The sequence below is a fragment of the Pseudorasbora parva genome, chromosome 23 (genome assembly GCF_024679245.1).
Source record: "Pseudorasbora parva isolate DD20220531a chromosome 23, ASM2467924v1, whole genome shotgun sequence".
NCBI lineage: Eukaryota > Metazoa > Chordata > Actinopteri > Cypriniformes > Gobionidae > Pseudorasbora > Pseudorasbora parva.
Genome location: NC_090194.1, coordinates 8385086 through 8410548, shown reverse-complemented (window position 1 = coordinate 8410548; position 25463 = coordinate 8385086). Strand labels below are relative to the sequence as shown.

The 25463-nt window shown below is 38.7% G+C and overlaps 2 protein-coding genes across 3 annotated transcripts in view; both read left to right on the top strand.

The window, feature by feature from the left end:
- The first annotated feature begins 4241 nt into the window (after positions 1–4241).
- paxbp1 (PAX3 and PAX7 binding protein 1) lies at positions 4242–17702 on the top strand. The gene is made up of 18 exons (XM_067432473.1): positions 4242–4640; positions 5140–5268; positions 7003–7185; positions 7479–7700; positions 7969–8060; positions 8958–9181; positions 9631–9820; positions 11637–11760; positions 12284–12386; positions 13344–13459; positions 13551–13750; positions 13840–13990; positions 14114–14235; positions 14448–14524; positions 14728–14794; positions 15592–15738; positions 15823–15977; positions 16989–17702. The coding sequence occupies exons 1-18, from the start codon at positions 4370–4372 to the stop codon at positions 17104–17106; spliced, it is 2691 nt and encodes an 896-aa protein (XP_067288574.1). The 5' UTR covers positions 4242–4369; the 3' UTR covers positions 17107–17702.
- Positions 17703–20296: 2594 nt separating this feature from the next.
- slc7a1a (solute carrier family 7 member 1a) overlaps positions 20297–25463 on the top strand; it is a 32538-nt gene continuing 27371 nt past the window's right edge. For both annotated transcript variants that reach the window (XM_067433332.1, XM_067433331.1), the window contains exon 1: positions 20297–20693. The gene's annotated coding sequence lies outside the window, so the exon portion shown is untranslated. The remainder of the gene's footprint in view (positions 20694–25463) is intronic.

Sequence of the window (25463 nt, the reverse complement as noted above, 5' to 3'; positions counted from 1 at the left end):
AGGAAAGGTGCACCAGTACGCATGGGAGGACGCCACACAAAAGAAAGAAAGGAAAAGCATCACACTGCCTCTGCTGATTTGCCTTCTTCGCATAGTGCATCCTGGTGCCATGTGCTCCTTAAGCCCCGTTTCCACCACAGGAACTTTACCCAGGAACCAGGAACTTTGGGTTGTACTCGGTGTGTTTAGACCGCAGGAACCAGGGTCTAAATGAAGTTCCGGGTAAATAATTCCCCCTCCAAACGGCCCTGCTCGCGAGGTAGTACTTTTTCAAAGTTCAGGAACTTTCGAGGGAAGGACTTGGGCGCTGAACATGCTGATTGGTTTAGCTCACTTAGCATTTTATTTCCACCAGCATTTTTAAAAGTATTTTGCGAGGTTCGGTCTACGTTCAGTAAATATCAGTCTTGCTCTCTGTCTGATGGCGCGCGTTTGTCTCAGCCATCTCACGTGCAATGTCCGTAATAGCTGATAATAATATACATTGTCATTTTAAATCTAGCTTAACAAGCTTTCTGAATATGCTGCATGCTGCTGAATCTGCATATTAGTGCTCTTTTCTGTCGTTGTTAATTACCTCTTAGTAAACCTATACATGACCAGCAAAAGCAGCACAGCTTGAATCTCTTCCATACACGTTATTAGTTTTTTTCACCATGTAAACGACCTGACCGATTACTTTTAAGTGTGCGTCCTTACATGACGTGACAGCGCGCGCCGCGCTCATGTTGACAAGAGAGGAAAGTTAATTTTTCTGAGGGGTAAACTTTTTATTTTGTAAGTTATGAAGATAATGTTGGAGTAATGACACAGCGTGTATTGCCCAAGGCAGTTTTTACTTTAACTGCACCTGACAGAAGAATTTTTTTTTTCTGAGATGATTATTACACTTTACAACAAATAAATAGCTTATATAATACTGTATTTAGTCCTGGTGGCCGTTAAGAGTTGCTATGGCTACAGTAAACACACTCCAGCTGCTGGAGAAAACAGCGTTGACATTTTTGATGCGGCAGACAAACTGCATGTGCAAAATGATTGCGATTGAAAGTCATCACATGTAAACACCAGATCGGTTTAGATAACGTCTCATGTAAACAGTCCACTAAATCTTTCAATCGGTACCAGGGGCGTGGGACTGGGGGGATAAAGGGTACTGAGTAACCAGGGCCCGAGGCAGGGAAGTCCGTTTTCTATACATACACATACATTGGTACGGGGGCCCAGCAAGATGGTTTGTACCCAGGGCCCAAAATTTGGTGCTACGCCACTGATCGGTACACACAAAAATGATTACTGTCCGTCACTGACTTGGAGGAGCAGTCGCGTGCAGTCCTACATCACCGGACTAATTTGCCTAATCTTCTCGGAACTTTAGATTGCGGTCGAAACGCAGACAGTTGCAGGTCTGGGGGGGAGAAAAGTTCCTGTAAAAAAGTTCCTGGTACAAATTGTTCCGGGTCATTTTGGTGGAAACGGGGCTTTATATAAGTGACGCACATGCACCCGGCTATCCAGATGATGTAAAAGAAAACGGGTTTCATCAGGCCTTCTTCCATTGCTCCGTGGTCCAGTTCTGATGCTCACTGGCCCACTGTTAGTGCTTTCGGCGGTGGACAGGGGTCAGCCTGGGCAACCGACTGGTCTGCGGCTATGCAGCCTCATACGCAACAAATTGAAAAAACCTTTCTATCAGTACCAGCGTTAACTTCTTGAGCAATTTGAGCTACAGCTCGTCAGTTTGAACGGACTACACGGACCAGCCTTCACTCCCCACGTGCATCGATGAGCCTTGGCCGCCCATGACCCGGTTGCGGTTCAGCACTGTTCCTTACTTGGACCACTTTTGATAGATACTGATGAATGGTGCCATGATGAAGAGATAATGTTATTCACCTTTCAGTGGTAATAATGTTATGCCCGATTGTTGTATATACCGGTATGTATATATATATATATACATATATATATATATATATATATATATATATATATATATATATATATATATATATATATATATATATATATATATATATATATATATATATATATATATATATATATATATACATACATATACACTCACCTAAAGGATTATTAGGAGCACCATACTAATACTGTGTTTGACCCCCTTTCGCCTTCAGAACTGCCTTAATTCTATGTGGTATTGATTCGACAAGGTGCTGAAAGCATTCTTTAGAAATGTTGGCCCATATTGATAGTATAGCATCTTGCAGTTGATGGAGATGCTCTATTGGGTTGAGATCTGGTGACTGTGGGGGCCATTTTAGTACAGTGATCTCATTGTCATGTTCAAGAAACCAATTTGAAATGATTTGAGCTTTGTGTCATGATGCATTATCCTGCTGTAAATAGCCATCAGAGGATGGGTACATGGTGGTCATAAAGGGATGGACGGTCAGAAACAATGCTCAGGTAGGCCGTGACATTTAAACGATGCCCAATTGGAACTAAGGGGCCTAAAGTGTGCCAAGAAAACATCCCCCACACCATTACACCACCACCACCAGCCTGTACAGTGGTAATAAGGCATGATGGATCCATGTTCTCATTTGCGCCAAACTTTGACTTTACCATGTAAAAAGTCTCAACAGAAATCGAGACTCATCAGACCAGGCAACATTTTTCCAGTCTTCAACTGTCCATTTTTGGTGAGCTTGTGCAAATTGTAGCCTCGTTTTCCTATTTGTAGTGGAGATGAGTGGTACCCGGTGAGGTCTTCTGCTGTTGTAGCCCATCCACCTCAAGGTTGCATGTTGTGGCTTCACAAATGCTTTGCTGCATACCTCGGTTGTAACGTGTGGTTATTTCAGTCAAAGTTGCTCTTCTATCAGCTTGAATCAGTCGGCCCATTCTCCTCTGACCTCTAGCATCAACACGGCATTTTCGCCCACAGGACTGCCGCATACTGGATGTTTTTCCCTTTTCACACCATTCTTTGTAAACCCTAAAAATGGTTGTCCGTGAAAATCCCAGTAACTGAGCAGATTGTGAAATACTCAGACCGGCCCGTCTGGCACCAACTTGATTGGTTGATTAGATAATTGCATTAATGAGAAATTGAACAGGTGTTCCTATATATATATATATATATATATATATATATATATATATATATATATATATATATATAGGTAGATTAAATTTCAACATTTTGTCATTTTAAATTTTTGTCATAATTATGACTTAGTATGTCATCATTTTGACTTTTTTATGTAATAATTATGACTTCTATGCATGTTTATTGTAATTATACTATAATTATTCTAAAACTAAAAAAAATTAAAATTGTTACATGAAATAAAATAAAATGTCCCCCTATACAACTTAAACTAATCTAATTTATTCTAGTGGCCAAGGCAAAATCTCCCATTTTCATTTAGTTTAGCCTCATGTCTATAGTAAAACTATATAGACATTAAAAAATTATTAGCCTGCCCTACTATAATTTTAACTCAAATTAATACAAGAAGAGAAAACTAACCACTAATTCAAAGTTCTAATAAAAACTAAAATAGTATCTCAATGTTACTAAAATGGCACTGCTTTTATGTCATAATTATAATTTATTAAAGCATGATTATTTTCTTATGTGGCAGCAATAGCGACATCCTGTGGATGAGTTTATTCAAGCATTGTAAGTATAGGCTGAAATATGGCTGATACAATCCGTATCCGTAAAACCAAGTTTTGGCTGCATGATCATTTGAAAAAATACAATAACAATAGAAATTGTGCATTGCATATGAAATTCGACTAATAGAAAAATAAAGTTGGCATGGTGGAACGGAAAGTTAGAATAGTGTTGCATGGACGTGTCATTTACAATGAAGGCAACTGAAATATTCCATTATAAAAGTATTATGTTAGTATAAGTTAGCTTATACATAGCATTTATAAGTGATTAGCCAGTTTACACATTTGCAGTTACCCTACATTCTCAATAGTCTTTAATGTGTTAAATGTATATTTTAGTTATAAATAAAACAAATTAAGGTTGGTCAATTATTCACTCAGGCTATTTTAATTTATTAATGAACAGTTAATCAAGTTACGTTTAATTATACACTAATGTTTCGTGCGCATTGTATGATAAGGTATGCGTATATCTCTAAATTCTTTATCTTAGGATAAACAGTTTGGGGAGACCCGATGTGTCATGACTCTCCTCTAGATGGCAGTAGCGAGTTTCCGCTGCCGCGCTGCAAATCTCAACATTCAGTGAGGTACATTAACGTTTCCGCTCATGGCAAAATGGTGGACTTGTTATCATCTTTGGCGCCCTGCAAAAATCTAAAAAACAGTCTGTATATACTATTATAGAGCCGTTGCACACTACATCACCATGTTTAAAAAAGCTAAGAGGTGCAATTTCAGGCGGAGGAATGAATCGGACGAGGAGGAGAAAGAGGAGGACAAGCAGTCCGGCGGGCCCGGGGCTGAAGAGTCGGCGAACCCGAGTGAGTCCAGCACGGGTCCCGCTTCTGGAGCAAACATGGTGAACCACGGAAACGGATTTCAGCCTGGTGCTGTCAAGATCAACAAAGAAAAGAAGAGAAAGAAGGACAACCGAGAGGAGCCGAAAGCGAGTCTGCTGAGCTTCCACGACGATGAAGGTGCGTTACACGTGTAACGTAAATACATGTAGATAAAAACAATAATGTTTCACAAATTATTAGTGTAGCGTTTGCGGTGCAGTAAATCTAATTGTAGTCCATTTAAATGATGTAACAGTTCGTGTCATTTAAAGTGACCGTCGCTAACCAAATGATTGGCTTAAGATCAATATGATAACTTACAGCGATAAGAATTAAATTTCACAGTCATGGCAAATATTGAAATGGCTATTGAGTTGGTTCTTTTTAATGAATCGGTCGAACCGGTATACACATCGCTTAATGAATCGGTCTAAAATGGAACGCGTAATACAATATCTTATCCTGTAATAATGATACAAATGAAAAAAAGTACATGTAACGTTACGTCATTTATTAATCAGAAGTTTTAGGTCCCTAAAGAAACGTGAATTTGTATCCCAAATTATATACTATGTACGTGTATGAATTGTATAATGTATATTGATTCAATGTCTATTGATTCAATCTCTTCTATTAGATGACTCTGAAGTTTTCCGTGTGAAGAAATCCTACCACAGCAAGAAGATCGTCAAGCAGCTGAAGAAAGAATACAAGGAGGATTTGGAAAAGTACAGCGGTGCCGTACCGGAGCAAAGCACACGCATTGGTAATAAAACATTTTTTTTCAAAATGTCATGCATTTCTATAAATCAGAATCAGGGGACTGTTTTTTCTTCTTCTTCAAAGTCCTCATGAAATCAAAATTGACCTTATTTACTTTGTTAGCAGGAAAGATTACTGGTCTTAGGGTAAACCGTTAATACAGTTTTTTTTTTCTGTGGTAATCTTTAATCAAAATCTGAAAAGTAACTTCCGGTCTGGAATGGCACTTCCTTTCCGATGACGGCAGTTTGACGGCTTGGGTTTGAATATCCTTAATCACTCCACTCCAACCGTTGGTCTGCTATGAGCGCAAGATGGAGAAGAGAAGCGCTGAAGTAAAACCCTGCTCTCTATTCAATATTCTGTTTCACCTGGAAATGCGTTGCAGCACTCAGATAAAATAACTTGCAACTTCCGGTTCACTGGGACTTAAAAACATAAAATTTAATAAATTATTTAGAAAATACTTTATTTTATGTATTAATACTTTATAGTATTTTTTCTGATACTTAGAAAAAGGGGGCATTTCCCCCAAATATCTGATTTGCCTCCTCCACCACCAAAAGCGGTTATATTTAACCCTTTGACACATTCTTTTTTCCCCCATAGAATCACACCAGTGTGATCAAATGCTAAATAAATGTGTTTTATGCATAACATTTCTTCTGGGTAAAGAAAAATCACTACAACTTCTAAAAGTAGCCAGTAGTGTTTTAGCATAACATTAAAATTTATATCACATATCTGACAATGTTATTTTAACATCAATGCCAACAAATAAATACCACTTAAAGGTGCACTATGTAGTATTTTTCCAGTAAAATATCCAAAAACCACGAGGCCAGTGTTATGTATTTTGTTCAGTTGAGTATTTACAATATCCCAAATGTTTCCAACTATTTGTAAATTGTGAGAACATTGTTATTTTAACCAAGGACCGGGACGTTTCAGCATAGCGTCTGAGGGAGTCGCCTGTCAATTGCGTCATATCTGCATTACCCTCGGTTTTATTTGGCAGAAGCGCTTTACTGTTAGCAGTGTGAACATGTCACAGCAGTGCCGATCGAACGCACAGAGTAACGTCATAACATAATTTTAAACACACTTAAATGTATCTAATATCATAAACAGAGCTGCATCACCTCATTCCAATGACTTAAAAAAGTGCGGGCGCCCGGCGACTGTGTCCCGCCCCGTCATAATAAAAGTCCCGGTGCTCGCGAGGCGGGTGTTTGCATTTCAATCACTCCAGCGGCCGTGCTCAGCCCTACAACACTCGGCCCTGCTCTGCTTCACACTACAGTAAAGTTAATAACCGCATCCATCAACATGATTTCTGCCCGAGTCCTATTTTCCACCGGCTGTGCGGTGAAGACCACATGTCCCAAGATGCTGTGCTCACACTTGGCGTCATCAAACTACGCCTTTGTTTTGAATAGGGGCCCTCCAGTGGACGGAAAGTTGCATAGTGCACCTTTAAGACATAACCGATTTTGTTTACATGAATACTTGTCAAGACAGGCATTTTGACATAACTCTGTGTGTATTTTCACCGTTCAAATGTGATAAGGCACGAAAGATAACTGAAGGGGTCACGCACGGTCAAAGAGACGGCTTGTGTTGTGCTTCGGGTGTGCATGTCAGATATGCATATCACGATATGTACATTGGAATATTTCGATTATTTCGATGTGGCGTGCAGCCATAGTATTTTCACTCACTGGTTTGTTTGTTTCAGGTGGGCCGACTCAGAATCTGTCAATTAAAGAGGAGCCTTTAGCAGGCAGCAGAGCCAGCAGTGAACAGGGAGAGGAAGAAATGGAGGTGGACAGCAATGAGGAACAGGAAGAGGAGGGCGAGCAAAGGTCTGCGGGTGGAGCATTTAGCCAAACTATGTCTGCCCTCAGCTCGCTTAGACCAGGTGAGAATTTTTATAACCTCCAAGACTGAACCTGTAGAGCAAGTTGTTGGACCAACGTCGGCATGATTAGACTGTTTTTGCTTTTTGAGGACAGTCATACAAGTCTGGAAACTGCTGATGTGTATTGTGGTTAAACACTGAATGTTGTTAAACAACGTATGTCAGAAAATCCACTTTTTTATATGGCAAACTAATTGTTTCTAATCTGTTTAGGATCTTTCTGGTTAAACTAATTCATGTGAAAGTGATTAATCATTGTTTACACCAACAATAACTGTCATATGTTTCAACAGGCGAGATCCCCGACGCAGCCTTCATTCATGCTGCTCGTAAACGCAGGCAGATGGCGCGAGAGCTCGGGGGTGAGACTCCGTTGATTGAGAATGAAGCGACGAACAAGCGCCTTGTTCGCGAAGATGAGAACGGCGGCAGTGACGACGACGAAGACGAGAAGAGAATCAACTTCAGTGGAGTCAAGATAAAGACTCAGAGGCAGAAAATAGCAGAGGAGATCGGTCAGTGTGTGACGCGTGTGGTCGCAGTTCAGCGCTCTAGTAATCTGAAACTTGTTGATGTAGTGTTGGAGGAACCCCCATTCACCTGCTGAGGGACTGCCCTTGTTGTAAATGTCATGTCACTTAGAAAAAGTCAAACAAACAAGACAGAATAACTATAATTAGGAAATGTGGGAGAAATCAGATCCTAGTAAAGATGTGCACTTAACCACGATCTGACCTTTAGTGTTTGTTTTGACACTATGTGTGTGTGTGTTTTGGGTTTAAGGCAGTGATGATGAAGCTCTAGATGATGGCCAGGATGAGGAAGTGAATCGCTGGGAGCAGGAGCAGATCAGAAAGGGCATTAGCATCCCGCAGGTGAGTCAGAGTATATTAATTAGCATATATGAAAACGTTTCATAGTGCAACAGTGCCGGTCCACTTTTTCAGTGTGCTTGGTTACATATTTTTTCCATGGGGATTTTTTTAAAAAGGCCTTCATTTCAGAGTTAAAAGAATAGTACTCATGTGTATCTGCTTCAGGGCATCCAAGATATAGGTGACTTTGTTTCTTCAGTAGAACACAAATTAAGATTTTTAACTCCAACCGTTTCTGTCTGCAAGTCGTATAATCCATGTGAATGGTAATAAATGAGAGTATGAGAACTGAAAAAATGCACATACAAAGCCATATTGAACCCTGTGGCTCGTGACGACACATCTTAAGACACGAGACGATCAGTTTGTGCGAGAAGCCGTACAATATTTATAGAATGTTTTCCCTCTAGTACGCCACTATTTCCAAAATCGCTGGTGGATGAGAAATAAATCATTGTGTTTGTTTGATAAAGACGTTTACAAGCCCTGTAATTGAGAGAATCATTCCGGTTGCCACCAAAACAATCCTCATGTGAAGTGAACTGACAGGGGAGCTGAAGCATGCAAATCTTATCCAATCCTAGCTGTGGGCTTTTTACTTACAAGTCTCCAATGAGGCACGCCCATCAAAGCATTCAGGAGTTCTCAAAACCAGTGTAGAAAATATCCTGTTACTTATCAGTTATGATGTTTTTGAATGTAAAAACCACACAAACATCATTAGTTGACCTCAGACAACAGTATATATATTTTTTTTAAACAGTTCCTTTAGGTATTGAGTTGATATTAAAATACTAATTATTTTGACATTCCTACAGTGTACTATTTGTGCTTTGAAATCACAGTATTTAATGCTGACACTAATCGTTTTGTCATATCTTTTTTTTGACATTTTAGGTCCAAATCACCCAACCCGAGGATACAACCATGTATTACCAAGGCAGTTACGACGCGCAGCCATATGGAGCGACCTACGCCATGCCGTTTAGCTACACCACTGCCACAGTTGGAGCTGACAACAGCAAGACTTTGAACGCAGAGCCCTCAGTTCCTTATCCCATTCCCTCATGCGACCTGACCCCTATAACCACAGATCTGGTAAAGAAACGTCTCAAAGACAGGTACGGTCTGAACTGCCTTCTCTTCGGCGGTCACTGTAGCCCCTCAAATTGCCAGTTCAAATCTGCCCAGTTGGTATTTCCTAGGATTTTACGTGTTTGTGCCAACACTTTAGAGATTGTAATGCCCTGATAAATTCACGCCATGCACGTCCCATAAAATTGCTCTATTCAGACATTGAAGATGAAAGCTTGCACTTTGGACTTCCAGCATAGTGAGGATACAGACAAAGGCGCATATCTCCTCGCACGTTGTTCCTGGTTAATTCCGGGTATCGCTGTTTCTGCAGAAGTGTAATATTTCTTCCTCCGGATGGAGTATATGCAGATACTAAAATCTGCATCCATTGCATTGTTTAGACCTAACCATCTTCATCAGGACATGTGCGACCCTAGCGATGTCCCCATACATCACTAATAACAAACCTCTCTTTGACTCCCCTGTGCACCAGGCTGAGCTTCATGCGCCAGGGGCACAATTCCAATGCCCGGCGCTTTGAGCAGATCCAGGAGGAGCTGGAGGCCTCCAAAAAGACCATCCAGCTCCTAGAGGGCTCCTCACAGGAGGCCGCAGACAAATATAGATTCTTGCAAGAAATGCGAGGGTATGTTGGAGACTTGCTTGAGTGTTTCAGTGAAAAGGTAAGAATGAATGCATTCGTTTTTATGTTGCTGCCGTTTTTTTACTGACTTGTTTTTCAGTTGTTGTTTTTATTCAGACCTTGCTACTATATTTCTTCTTGATTTCAAAGTTTATTGGATGTTGCCTGTGTCAGAATTTTGTCTAGTTAATTACACTTTAAACATATTTGTCACAACTAAAATTACTGCATTCTTTTATAATATCATTAGGAGTAAAAATAACGCCAGTTACTACTTATAAATCGCATAGTTCATGTTTATTATGATTGTTAAAATTATTGTCAGCAGTCCACCAGGTCATATTTTCATCAGATCGTGGATTATTTTGTAATCTTCCATATTTTCCCCACAGCTGATGCAGCAAGAGATTCTTTTTGTGGTTCTTTAATTTATTTCAGCTATAAAGAGGCTTTATACATACAAATAATGTTGTCTTTGAGGCATGGAGAACTAACATATCACTATAAAATTGTTATTAGTTGAAAAAAGCCTTAATTGTAATACTTTGTAGGTCATACTTTCTTTTTATTTGTGTGAGACTTCCAATTCTTTAGGTAGCAACAGTAAGTAGTTTGTTTACACTGTTGTTGAACCATTTAAACACATTTAAAGTAATAAAAGACCAAAATGGTAAATCTTTATTGGACCACCAGTGGACTATACTCCCCTTTAAAGGCAAAATGTATTAACCATTCTCTCATTTGAATGCTTGATAGCTTAATGATTGCATTAGGTGAGGGTTAGGATAAGGTAATATCTACATTAGTTTGTGGTATATGTCTGTGAAAACATTCGGTACCAAAAGTAAAAATCCCATTCATCTTCTCCCTAGGGAATTGATTTTGAAAGGTACATTTTAAACCGTTAACAAGAACTACTGAGCTACGCAGTTGTTAATTTATGATACATTTTGTTAAAGCCAACAGCCTGCTATATTTCAAATTATAAAAAAAACAAAAAAAACAATCATGATTTACAGTGGAATTCTTGGTGGAAAATCTACATCAACATTATTATGTAGAGACCTCTCCGCCAAGCAAATCAGGCCAAAAGATCCATTTCTCTGTGCTCTCTCAAATATAATTATATTTGTATATTCATATTTTTGCAATGAATGTAAAGTGTATATATATAGTTTCTATATACACCATCAACATCCATTGTTTTGTTTTATTCATCATTTTATTATCATTCGCATTGCCTCACAGGATTGTAATTATTTCCCCACAATGAAGCCATTAAGTGTACTGTCTTATATCTTTGTCTTTTTGTCAAAAACTTTTTTGTTTCAAATCAAAGTTTGTAATGTCATTCACCTCATAGCCGGTTGGTTTGGCTCATGGCTCATATACCTCTTAAAGTGGTAGTTCACCCAAAAATAAAAATGTCATTAATTTCTCACCCATATGTTGTTCTAAACCTGAAAGATAAGTGTTCATCATCGGAACACAAATTAAGATATTTTTTATGAAATCCATGAGGTTTCTGACCCCACATAGACTGCACCGTCATTGCAACTCACAACCTCACTGCTAGATGCCGCTAAAATTCAAACACTGCACCTTTAACGGAAGTCTTTCACAGACTTTTTTTTTTTGTGTGTTTTTTTCTTTTGACTCATAATGATGTTAATACCATGAAGCATTAACACAAGTGGAAGCCAGTTTTGACCCAGCTCTAAAGGGCTTTGTGTTTAGAGCTATTTCATTTGGCTGCTTTCTCTTCCATGCCACAGCAGAGCACACTAAGCCCCTCGTCTCGGTCTCCGGCCCCTTGTCTTTGGTTCAGCTGTCACAAAAATCATCGTATCTTTCAGGTGCCTGTTATTCTGGAGCTTGAGGTCGCCATGCACCAGTTACTTCGGCAGCGGGCGTCCCGTCTCGTCCAGAGAAGACAGGATGATATTAAAGATGAATCGTCGGAGTTTTCCAGCCTTTCAAGTCAGTCCATCTTGAAGGTTTTTATTTGAATGGCCTCATTGTTTTTTTTTCCTTTCATTTTTGTTAAACAGTTATGATTAATTGCACATCAGAATAATACACAGTGTGTGTGCGAGAGAGAGTGCGAGAGAGAGAGATTGAAATCAAGTGTGTCAATGAATGTGGCTTTCGGATGGTGAAAGCTTACTGGCTTCTTATTGATCAGTGTTCACACTGATACATTGTTAAGATGCTGTGCAGGTAAGTTATTGGAGGAGAGTGTTCACCTCAGCCTAGTAAAATTGTGCAGGCATAAAATTAACTTAAGTCAAAAATGAATCCCGATGACATCAGAAAAGGGGAGAAACCCTTAAGCACTGTGCATGAAATTAAATTATATTTTGACTGACATTTGTGGACTAATGCATGAACATCTAGTATGATAAATGAATGAGTAGGTAAATTACTATCAGATATGTCAGGTTGTAACATAGCTGGTGAGTTCAGCTTTACTGAGGGTTAATGTCAGTTCTTTCTGTTTCAGGTAAGGCTGTTATGGCCCCTAACCTGGACTCATTTGGTCGAGATCGTACAGCCTATCAGGAGCTGGCCAAACAGAGGAGGATAGCTGAAAGAGAAGCCAGACGGTATGCTTTAAAAAAATGCTATATATTCACAGATCAGGCATAACATTGGCACATTATGAATAACACTGATTATCTGTTCATCACAGCACCTAGTGGGTGGGATATATTAGGCAGCAGGTGGACATTTTGTCCTCAAAGTTGATGTGTTAGAAGCAGAAAAAATGGGCAAACGTTAGGATTTGAGCAAGTTTGACAAGGGCCAAATTGTGATGTTTAGACGACTGGGTCAGAAGTGCTTACAGACTGGTCTGCAGTGGTCAGTATCTATCAAAAGTTGTCCAAGGAAGGAACGGTTGTGAGCCGGCACCAGGGTCATGGGCGGCCGAGGCTTATTGATGCACGTGGGGAGAGAAGGCTGGCCTATGTGGTCCAACCTATGTGGTCCAGACAGACGAGCTACTGTAGCTTCAAGAAGTTAATTTCCTTTTTTTTGACTGTCCTATATACTACTGTACGTTTGAGAAAGTTAGCTTTTGCTTTAGGGAGTGAAAATCTGCCTTCTGGTGCCTGTCTAGTGGCATATGTGTACCTCTCTAAATTGGATTTTAATTGATTGTACCGACCCAATGGATTTTTAGAATGTAAAACCTTCCATGTTGTTATTTTAATTGCTTTGTATTATACTAATTTCAAATCTAGTAAACATGTACTAATATCCTCAGTATCATTGTGTCATTAGCTTTGAATGGTAACCTGTAATGGTCTATAATTTTTGGAAAAGTGAGCAATAGTCAAATTGTCAGTCAGGTAAATAACTGAAACTGTTAACAGTATAATTGAACTTTCCCCAAACAAATGATGATTGAATCAAAATCATGAACGAATAGAATCAGGACATAGTGAATATGAATGAAAATGAATCAGACAATCTGTATCAATACCCAGATCTACTTTAGGCAGACTTTCTGTAAAGTATTTCAGTTTTAAGTGTCAGTCTGTTTTGATATCTCCGAACAGAACCCGTCGCAGGCAAGCTCGAGAGCAGAACGGCAAGAGAGCCGAGCATAAGGAGGGGCTTTCTAGCGATGATGAAGAGACGTCCACTGACATCACCAGCTACAACCTCGAGAGAGGTGACCAGCCTAACACACATCAATACAAGATTCAAGGTTTTTACGTTTAATCGTTTCCTAGTTTAACCTTTTTACCTTTTTTGATTTCAAGATCGCATTTTTATTGAGTCCAAGAAGGTTTTTGAGGATGTGGTGGAGGACTTCCACTCTCTGGACAACATAAAGTCTCACTTCGAGACCTGGAGAAAGCTGTATTTTACATGCTACAGAGACGCCTACATTGGACTGTGTCTGCCCAAACTCTTTAATCCCCTTATTCGACTGCAGCTCATCCCATGGTCTCCATTCGAGGTACAGGAAGCATGTAATTTCTGCATTTTTGTGATCTACTTTGCATGGCTAAACATTTCAGTCTTAAATTGCTATTTGTATCTATTCAGGTGGATTGTCCAAACTTTGAGTACATGCTGTGGTTCGAGTCGTTGCTCTTCTATGGTTTTGAAGAGCAGAGCTCTCTAAAGAAAGAGGAAGACATAGATAACAGCCTGCTTCCTGCTATTGTTGAAAGAGTGCTTCTTCCTAAACTAGCAGGTTAGTCTGTTCATTTCCCATTTATGGAATGGTTCAGTTCTTACTTTTAAACTCAGAACAGCACGTCAAACCCAAATCACTTGTTTAAAACATGACTTCTGCCCTTTCTGTCACCCCCCTCAGTTCTGACGGATCAGGTGTGGGATCCGCTCTCCAGCAGTCAGACGTCCAGACTGGTCGCTTTCATGCAGAGGCTGATCAAAGATTATCCCACTGTTCTGCACGGTGACAACCGCAACACACAGGTCAGTGAAAGGATGAGTCCGCAACGGCTCTTATTTTTGCATTTTATTTTATTTTATTAAAGCCTACAGTATTGTATATGGATTTTGATATCGCTACATCTCGATAATAAATGTATTTGCTAAGATCAAACTACTTTCATATGTTGGGCTTAACAGGTTTAAATTATTAGTTGCATTTGATTGTCACTGAGAAATGAACTAATATCTTTCAGGAGCTTCTAAGGACCATAGTCATCCGAATTCGACGGACTCTCGATGATGATATTTTCCTGCCTCTGTTTCCAAAAAAGTGAGTGTGAAATCACATAGCCGATGAGCGTGTGAGCACTGGCCAATCAGAGGTGTTTACAATTCCTCTCAACGGCACTCGAGGCGTCACATTTTTTTAATTCCAGCTGAATCACTTTGTATATGCTGTTCTTTTTATATATATTCTAGTTTCCAATTGTGACCAAGTGTATTGTGTAAACCTGTGTGTTTTTTTCCCCTTAGTGTTATGGAGAACAAGAACTCTGGTCCTTACCTCTTTTCCCAGAGGCAGTTTTGGTCTTGTGTGAAGGTAAGACTAGTCATGCTTGTATATTCTAGACTTTCTCCTGGCATCTACATCAGTTGACCTTTTATGTAATTATTTAAAGGATTAGTTAACTCAAAAATGCGTGATTTTATTAATTACTCATTCGACACCTGTAAGACCTAGTTCATCTTCGGAACACAAATAAAGATATTTTTCAGAAAGGCCTTCATTTCCTCTCTCAAGACCCATAAAGGCACTAAAGACGCCGTTACAAAGCCCATCTCACTACAGTGGTTCTACAATAATTCTATGAAGCGACGAGAATAGTTTTTGTGCGGAAAGAAACGAAATAATGAATGGCCAATTTCAAAACAAAGCTTCAAACAGTTATGAATCAGTGTATTCTGGTTCGCCAAAGTCATGTGATTTCAGCAGTTTGGCCGTTTGACAAGTGATCCGATAAGCTGATTGAATCTATAAGCTGATTCATAACCGTTCAAAGCTTTGTTTTGAATTCGGCTCATCACTGTAAGTTTTTTTTGTGCACAAAAACTATTCTCGTCACTTCATAAAATTATTGTAGTGAGATGGGCTTCGTACCGACGTCTTTAGTGCCTTTTATGGGTCTTGAGAGAGGAAATGACATTCTCCTTTCTGAGCCATCGGATTTCAACAAAAATAAACGATAAAAATAAAAGATAAACGAAGGTCTTACGGGTGTCGAACGACATGAGGATAAGTAATTATTGACAGAATTTCCACTTTTGGGTGAACTAACCCTTTAATATTTTAACCATTGTTCAAGCTTATTCTCTGATGAATCGCTTTCTTGTGTTCAGTTACTTGGAAATATCTTAATGTGGGATGGGATCCTGTCTCAGTCAGCGCTGAAGGAGCTCGCCGTGGACAGCACACTAAACCGCTACCTTCTCGCAGCCCTGCAGACCACAGACGCCAATGAGGAACATGTGGAGAAAGGCCGCAGAGTATGACTCGTTTGGAATCAATATCCATAAAGTGTTTACAGATGAAGTTATTCTAACCCTCTATTAACCCTAACCTGCCCTCAGGTGGTGGAGTGTTTTCCTGTGCAGTGGTTCAGCAGTCTGAAAGGACAGCAGACTCTTCCTCAGCTCGAGAACTTCTGCAGATATTTGAAACACTTGGCCAGCAGTCTGTACCGCAGCTGCGTAGCCGGATCAGACGTGGAGAAGAGGAACGTGAGGTAATGTGGTTTATTATGTTCTCTTGTTAAATTAACATCTCAACATCTCTGTAGATGCCACACAGAGAGATCAGATATTAGCTTAGTATGAAGGAATAATGATGGTTTAATTTAAAACAGACCTTTAGTGGGACGTCTGGTGCTATTCTAGGCTTGGGGATCTGTCCACCGTTGTTTGGACGTACTGATCTTAATGAGGAAAAAAATATATATATTAAAAAAACATCAAATTTATATGAATTATTAACATTGAGTGTTTATACCAATCAGGTATAACATTCTGACAGGTGAAGTGAACATTTTGATTGTGTTAAACGTCAAAGTTGATGTGTTAGAAGGAGAAAAATGGGTGGGCATAAGGATTTGACCGAATTTGACAAGGGCCAAATTACCCAATTTTGGCGGTGGACAGGGGTCAGCATGGGCACCCTGACTGGTCTGTGGCTATGCGGCCCCATACGCAACAAATGGCAATGCACTGTGTATCCTGACACCTTTCTATCAAAACCAGCATTAACTTCTTGATCAATTTGAGCTACAGTAGCTCGTCTGTTTGATCGGACCACACGGGCAGCCTTCGCTCCCCACGTGCATCAATGAGCCATGGCGCTTTTGATAGATACTGACCACTGCAGGCTGGGAACACCCCACAAGAACTGCTCTGACCCAGTCATCTAGCCTTCACAATCTGGCCCTTGTCAAACTCGCTCAAATGCTTACGCTTTACCATTTTTCCTGCTTTTAACACATCAACCTTGAGGACAAAATGTTCGCTTGCTGCCTAATATATCCCACCCACTACAGGTGTCATGAAGATGAGATAATCAGTGTTATTCACTTAACCTGTCATAATGTTATGCCTGATTGGTGTATGTTGATATGTTTCATGGTTCCAGCATATAATAAAGTAAAATTAAAATGTAGCATGCAAGCATGCATGCATTTCTATAGCTGTCTGCAATGCAAGCATTATCTCTCTTTTATTAATACAGTTATTGTTTCTCTACATAGGGAACAAATAAAGGATGTGATTAGGCTTCTGGGACGACTCAATGCTTTAGACCATGTGATCGCAGTTGCGTCAGAACATGGAATTAAAGATATAAAGACTCTCCTTGAGAACAAATGAAAGGCAAACCAATGGAATACCTCACTGGCTGTTTTTGGATGAGCCACTCCATGTAAATACTGTGAATATTGTACATTTATCTGTGTGGCTGAAGAGCTTTCCTTGGGGACACATTGGTGGACTCTAGTGACGTTTCACCTTCAAGAAGTTGAAATCCAGTGAAACTGCCACTGGTTTGGGTTTGTAGTGCACTCTGCTGTATTAAGGCTTTTGTAATCCTTCCCTGAGGAGGCATCACTTCTTTTTACTTTTTTTAAACAGATGGGATCTCTTATTTGGATCTTTTAAACTGTCCATCGCTCTGCAGAAAATGTTAGTTAACTCTTTCCCCTCCGTCAAAGCATATTGTCAACGTTCAAAAAATATTTATGGACAGCCATGGGTCAAATGATCCAGCATCTGTGCCCATCTCAAAAACCTGCTCAGTTTGGACCTGCTCATGTGCCAGCCTTGTCTCTAATTAAACAAACATGACATGCTGACAAACAAAACCATGTGCTACTTTAACGAATGTACTTATTTTTGTTGTTGTTTTCCTGAACCTTGAAATGTTTTATTTGCATAAATAAAGTGTTAATGATATTCAGGATAAGTTCCATCTTTGTATACAGTGTGGTTGTGACCTCACAATTGCAACGTACACTTATATATCTTTAAGTGCAACTTATAATAATTACAACTTTATTTCTTGAAATTATGACTTTATATCTCAGTGGAACTATTTATTTAAAAATTCTCTAGTCACTGCATATGGATGTAAAGATTTAATTATGTGTATATATATATATATATATATATATATATATATATATATATATATATATATATATATATAATATATATATATTTTTTTTTTACATGCAGTTTGCATATAGTACACTTTAGTTACGTCAGCAGTTTCCTCGAGTGTTTCTAGCTGTGGTTTGGCCTGAGGTAAAAAGCGGCACATAATTTGATTCTATAGAAGTTTGTTTAAATCCAACCTGGAAAGCACAGCAGGATGTTAGTTTTTATGTATGTAACTTTGCCGTTATATAGAATTGTATAACTGTAAGGACCCACACACACACACTTGACAGTCACTATTGTTTCTGGCTAGGAGTCTATGGCAGCCCATAAAACCCTTCGGAGGGAAATTTGTCAGGCTTAGAGGTGAGAGTTGGATCATTGCTGGTTGTCAGTCTCAAACTTTCTTGCTCAACAACCATGTGGTCAAGATAGGTTTATTGGCTTATGCGTATGGAAGACAATTTATGCCACAAGAAAATTATGACAAGCCAGATTTACCTGGATTATACACTGCAGCCATATTGTGCCAGAACGCTCACCACCCACCGGCTGAGTGGTGGAGAGGAGACCGAGTGATGAAGCTAATCATTATATGGGGATTATTAGGAGGCCATGATGGACAGATTCCAATGGGTAAATTTGGCCAGGATGACGGGGTTACACCCCTACATTTTACAGAAGGTTATCCTGGGATTTTTAATAACCACAGAGAGTCAGGATCTTGATCTTAATATTTTAATAAATATTAAGATGAGTCCGCAGTCAGTTAGAACAAATGACAAGCAATAGCACGAATAAATAGAATTAGGGCAGGACTGAGGGGTCTGGAGGCTCCTGGGCTTAAGTATAGTTTACGTTTGGGCTCCGCCTACACTGACCTCAACTACATTATATAATAGAAAAAAATACACACAAATGTAAAAATCCTTTGAGGTTTCTAAAAACAATGAATATGCAACATGCCTACTAGTTTAGACGTGTATCATATTATACAATAAAATACAGGATGTGTCTCTCAGTCGAGAGAAAATCAAAACTGAAATAACACTGAGCAATAAAGCTAGAGATGAACGGTATTTTTAAATGTATTGTCATATCTGTGTCCTCTTATGTCAGATTCTTAATTCAATCAGAATAAGAAAGCACTGTGTGTCTATTAGGCCTACCAATTAAAAATAAAGTCAGTATCAACAAAACCCATCGATGTATTTAACACTTAATGCAGCTCAGATAGGGTATGAATGGATTTACACTGCAGTGTTGGTGACCTAATGCATTACTAATTCATTAATTACTGTACATTTCAAAGTAAAGTAAGAAATTACTTTTAAATTCTTTGCAATTTACAGTTACTTCTAATGTGACTCAAATAATGTATAGACTACAGTCTATATAAAACAATAGTGTATTTAACATCAAAATTTGATATCTTATGTTAAAATGTAATGAAGCCTCCCTTTTAATATTTTGGTCAGTTCAAGAAAAGCGCATGCAGTTTTATATTATTCATTTAAAAGAGCAGTTTCATGTCTATCTTTGTTCAAATAGTCGAGATTGATATGGAATTTGGAAAGTAAAAATTGGTAATAAGTAATGGAATCGTTTTTAGAAAGAGAATAATTGGTAAAGTAATATAATTATGTAATTAGTAGTTATAGTAATTAAATACTTTAAAATAATAATAATAATAGGCTAAACTAAACCTAATTTTTAAACTAAATTTAAGTGTGTTGAATTTAACTGTTCAAAGTGCTAATTTATTTAACTTAGCAAACTTTATTTTCTACTGAGTAGTTTAAATAAATCATTTAGGTAAATCATCTGATGTTTTATTGTTTGAGGAATGAAACTGTTGCTAGGAGATGCGGTTGTGCTGTTTGCACACAAGTAAGTCTTTTTGCGAAATTATTTAAAATCGTTTGAATGCTTAAACTGAAAAACTGCTTCTCACCGTCACGCCCCCAACTCGTACAATTCGGGGATTAAAGAAAATCCCAAACTTCCCACTGGTATTTACGACTTTGTAGTGGCGTTCAACTCGTAAACACTGCCTTTACGACATGACTTGAACGCACCAACCAGAAAAAAAGGACTGTAACTAACCATATTAATGTGTTTTGCGATAAAGTGTTAAACGACCAACAAAATTAAATAATGTACTTATTTATTGAAAATGTGATTGATGTCATAGAGTGTGATTATACACGATAAAAGTGCGCACATAGAATTAAGGCCCGTTCACACCAAAGCCCCTTTCACACTGCACGTCGGGCCTGCTTGTCTGCCGCTTTAAATGGTCGAGCTCGTTAAACCATGATGGATTCTGATTGGCTGTCAATGATTTTATCGTTCAGCTGGATAAACTCCTTCTGAAAGCGATTCCAACGATATCGTTTCTCTATCGTAATTGTTATAGTTGTGGTGTGAACTCTGCTATTATTTAATATTTAGAACGATATTTAGAACATTCTTTTTAATTATCGTCCTTGGTGTGAACGGGCTTTTAGACCTAGAATTTCCTTCACTAAAAAACATAAATTAGACTCATTGAATAGCAGTTTCTCTTCAGCGAATAGTAAAAGTCGGGAGGAGCATTTACAAAACCGCAGTGAAACCCGATACATGTACCTTACACATCACAAATGACCCCACACACACTTACACCACCTGTCAGGAGACTCAGCCCACATAACCACAGACAGAAGCCTCAGCTGGAGGACACAATCTGAGTGAAGTTTTCCTGCAGCACATCAAGTTCCACTGGATCCAGACCGATCTGCTCTGAGACCAGCTGCACGGTAAGACACCACATCTGTTACAGCTAACTCAGTTTCCTCCCTACAGGCGTTTTGCTAAAACTTCCATCAGTTATGGAAGTTTATTTAATCATTTCGCAATTGCTATTGTGTAAAAGTCAGCTGGAGATCCGCGGCAGCACATGGACATACTTAACATGCAGCGCTAGTTATCACGCAGGGCAGGAAAACGTGGGACGGGGTGCACGGGGTCTCCCACCTTCCAATGCAGTCTGTCCTGCAGGGGAAAGAGGGATAGCCGCGGACATTAAAAATGTTTGTAGGTTTATGAAAGCAGGCGCTCATAAAACCTGTGGTTTACTGTGAGACGCGCGCATGCAGCTTCGTTGGTTTTAGTGGGAGCGTTCTTTGCGTCGCGTCGAGCGCGTGTAGCCTTGGCTTTTAAAGGTTTTTTTTTTGTTTTTGCTCGTTTTTTAGTTTTTTTTTTTTTACCATAATGTATAAAATTAAATGCATGAATAAAAAACACTTTAAACAAAATAAGAACAGATTTTTTTTCATGCAAATTAAATTCATGAATTTAAATAAAAAGATTTTTTAATGCATTTCAATTGAATGCATTTCATACATTTAACAAATTAAATGCATTTCTACTGTAACATACAATAAAATAAACCAATGCAATAAATGTGGTTATACGTCACATAAGTCTACTTGTTTTAACTAATAAAATGCTGTTAAATACTCTGTAGGTAAATCTTTTCTATTTATAAGTGATACCGGAGTCTCTTCTTCTAGTAAGAGTAAACTGATCTAAAAGAGCGGCGTGACACCTCATGCCAGAGATGCAGTAGCTAGTCTAAAGATATTACTGTCAAAACGGTAGAATGATTTTAAACAGACAGTCACTGTTTGATTTATTTTAGATTAATTTAGCATATTTTGTTCAGCTGGTGAAGATTAAAACAGTCAGTGTCGTACACTTAGCTATATCTTTTTAATTATTAATCTATTATATTATAAATGTTGATAAACTGTTCTGTCATTGCTATAATGGAAAACATTGTACCATCAATACTGACTAACACCTACCATGAGCTAAATTTATATGTAAACAATGCAAGTGCTCCACCACAAGAAGTTTTCTGTTGAAGTGGGCCAGTAGGGAGTCTTTATTTACTATAGCTGAGTCACTGTATGTGCAAAGTTTCTTCTTCAGACCAGATGGTTTCTGTAACAAAGAGCTCTTTTAATGCTCCGGGTTGTCTCAGTAAATCCTTGCAGGATGCAGAGGCATTATTCATTGTCAAATGTTGTGGATTTTTGAAGAACACGTTGAATGTGTACATATTACATGGCTAGATCACACAGAAACAGCTCTTATGATCTTTGACCGTTTGTGGCATGCTATTTGTTTGCTTTTTGATAGATGGAGATACTACACTACGGTATTTATGTGTGTGGGTGTGTCTGTGAAATGAATCCCAAACTAGATGATGTTGGCCCTAATAATATTATTACACCCCTTGAAAGGTTTTAATTGTTATGGTCCAATATTAAGATCACCATAAGATCATACATTTATCTGTCCTCTAAAACACAAAGTAATTAGAAACCATGAGCTAGCTATCTAGTAGGAAGTGTTTTGCTTATTTATGTCTTGTGGCTCGTGACCTCGTGGCTCATCCTGCAGGTTCTCTGTGTTATGTAAACGGATTGATTTGTACATTTTCTCGTAATTAGATCACGTGCATCTATCTATGCCCCAACACACGTATTATCTGACATCCCACGTATAACAAGCTAAAAACAAACCTCAACTCCCGAGAAAAACTCAAGTGGTTTAGAACCTGGGACACTGACATAAAGTTTGCAGGTTCAGTCCAAGGCATGTAATTCAAAATGAATGTTGAGTGATTAGCTTACAATCAGCATATTAGGGTGTCTGTCATCAAATAATAATATTGATGTTGGATTGGAAGATCTCGGGGGAAAGATTATACTTCCACTTTTGCTGCAATATCTAAATTTGTCAAGTTATATTAGGAGAACTATAACTGAGAAATTAAGTCACAGATGAGATCTGAAGTCACAAGGACAATAAATAACACTGCAGTTACGTACAGTAAATAAATGTGTTTTCTATAAAACATTGCAAAAACTCCTATAAGGTGTTCAGATGGGGCTATTAATGCTAAGGAAGAGGCAAAATAGAGGAAATGAAGAGGATGCGATAAGGCATAACATTATGGCCACTGACAGGTGAAGTGAATAGCACTGATTATCTCTTCATCACACAGCACATGTTAGTGGGTGGGATATATTAGGCAACAAGTGAACATGTTGTCCTCAAAGTTAGGATTTGAAAAAGCGTAAGGATTTGAGCGAGTTCCTCAAGGGCAAATTTGTGATGGCTAGACGACTGGGTCAGAACATCTCCAAAACTGTAGCTTTTGTCGGGTGTTCCCGGTCTGCAGTAATACTCAAAAGTGGTCCAAGGATGGAACAGTGGTGAGCCAGCGACAGGACCCTGGCTCATTGATTCACGCAGGAAGTGAAGGCTGGCCCATGTGGTCCAATCAAACAGATGAGCTACTGTAGGTCAAATTGCTCAATAAGTTAATGCTGGTTCTTATTAAAGGTGTCAGAATACACAGTGCATCACATTGTGTTGCGTATACGGCTGCATAACCGCAGACCAGTCAGGGTGCCCATGTGTATGCGTCACTTACATGGGGAACACATGGCACCAGGATGCACTATGGGAAGGTGGTATGACAGTGGAGGCAGTGTGATGCTTTGGGCAATGTTCTGCTGGGAAACCTTGGGTCCTGCCATCCATGTGGATGTTACTTTGACACGTACCACCTACCTAAGCATTGTTGCAGACTAATGTACACCCCTTTGGCTGTGGCTTCTGTCAGCAGGATAATGCACCCTGCCACAAAGCAAAATGGTTCAGGAATGGTTTGGGGAGAATGGTTGATTGGTCTCCACATTCCCCAGATATCAATCTAATCGAGTATCTGTGGGATGTGCTGAACTGACAAGTGCGATCCATGGAGGTCCCACCTCACAACTTACTGGACTTAAAGGATCTGCTGCTAACATCATGGTGCCATATACACACCTTCAGGGGTCCAGTGGAGTCCATGCCTTGACGAGTCAGGGCTGTTTTGGCAAAAAAAGAGGGACCAACACAATATTAGGGAGGTGATCATAATGTTATGGCGGATCTTTGTATAAAAAGTAACCAGTGGCGGCATTGCACAAAAACCTAGGATATGGCATGATTCCTTCTGGCTATACAACAAAGATTTTACCAAATAATTATATCTAAACAAAATGTTCACGACAAATCCACTAAAGAAAGAGTCCATGGACATGCACAGTTTCTTCTTTTTTTTGACATTACATTGATAATATATTTTCATTTAACTTTTATTTTATCAAGTCACTAAAAAACTTATTTACAAAAACTGACTGGCTTAGATATTTAATGTGTCTATAGATATTTAATAGTAATGTTTGATTAGCCATATAAATATAACATACGTATTGTACTCAGCATATATAAAACTTATATATAAACTATGACTAAATTTAACACTGACAAAATCCAAATTGTTTATGTAAATAAAATATATACACACAATATTAAAATTAGATTAATTGCATTAATGAGAAATTGAACAAGTGTTCCTAATAATCCTTTAGGTGAGTGTGTGTGTGTATATATATATATATATATATATATATATATATATATATATATATATATATATATATATATATATATATATATATATATATATATATATATACACAAATACTCACCTAAAAGATTATTAGGAACACCTGTTCAATTTCTCATTAATGCAATTATCTAATCAACCAATCACATGGCAGTTAAATAAAATAAAATAAATAAAACTGAACAATTAAGAAGAAAGGTGGGTTTTAAGACCACGCTTAAAAGCATTTATAGTCCGCAGGTGGTCAGGGAGGGCATTCTACAGACTGGGGGCTGCTGAGCAGAAGGCCCGATCTCCCACAGTACGGAGTTTGGTTGAGGGAGTTTCAAGATATGTAGAAACAGAGCGGAGGTTACGTGTAGAAGTTTGTGTGGTGAGGAGTTCCTTGAGATAGAAGGGTGCGTCACCATGGATGCACTGGTGGGTAAGGAGAGAGATCTTCTACTCGATCCTGAACGACACAGGAAGCCAGTGGAGTGATTTTAGAATGGGGGTGATATGGTCGTATTTGCACACCCTCATGAGGATCCTAGCAGCGCTTTTCTGAATACACTGCAGCCTCTGGAGGTTTTTGCTAGGTATGCCGATAAAGAGCGCATTGCAATAGTCCAGCCTGGAGGAGACAAAGGCGTGGACAAGCTTCTCCGCATCTGCCTATATATATACAACCAGAAAGGGTTTTATTGACTTTTTTTTTGTGAAGGTCTGTCCAATCATATGAGCATGTTAAGAGTGGGCACAATGTACAAAATAAACATGGCAGGATTACACAAATTTTGAGAAACACATTTTTACATAGACTAATACTATGGAAGTCAATGAGGCCCATCAGCGGTTATCAACTTTTCTTAAAATATATTCTTTTTTCAGCAGATGAAATTCATACAGGCTTTGGAATAACTTAAGGGTAAACTATCCCTTTAAATCTAGTCTGGGTGTCTGCTCTCTTTGACCTATAATTTATAGTCTTTTGCATGTCTGGTTAGTGTAACTGGGGTCAGTCTACATAAAACATGATTCGTGTTCTTGGGTAGGTTAGTGACAGTGTCACAGGTGG

Coding starts and splice junctions, on each gene's coding strand:
- paxbp1 (XM_067432473.1), top strand. CDS start 4,370: ATGTTTAAAAAAGCTAAGAGGTGCAATTTCAGGCGGAGGAATGAATCG. Junction 4,641..5,139: donor GAGCTTCCACGACGATGAAG/GTGCGTTACACG, acceptor CTCTTCTATTAG/ATGACTCTGAAGTTTTCCGT. Junction 14,795..15,591: donor AGTTTTGGTCTTGTGTGAAG/GTAAGACTAGTC, acceptor TCTTGTGTTCAG/TTACTTGGAAATATCTTAAT.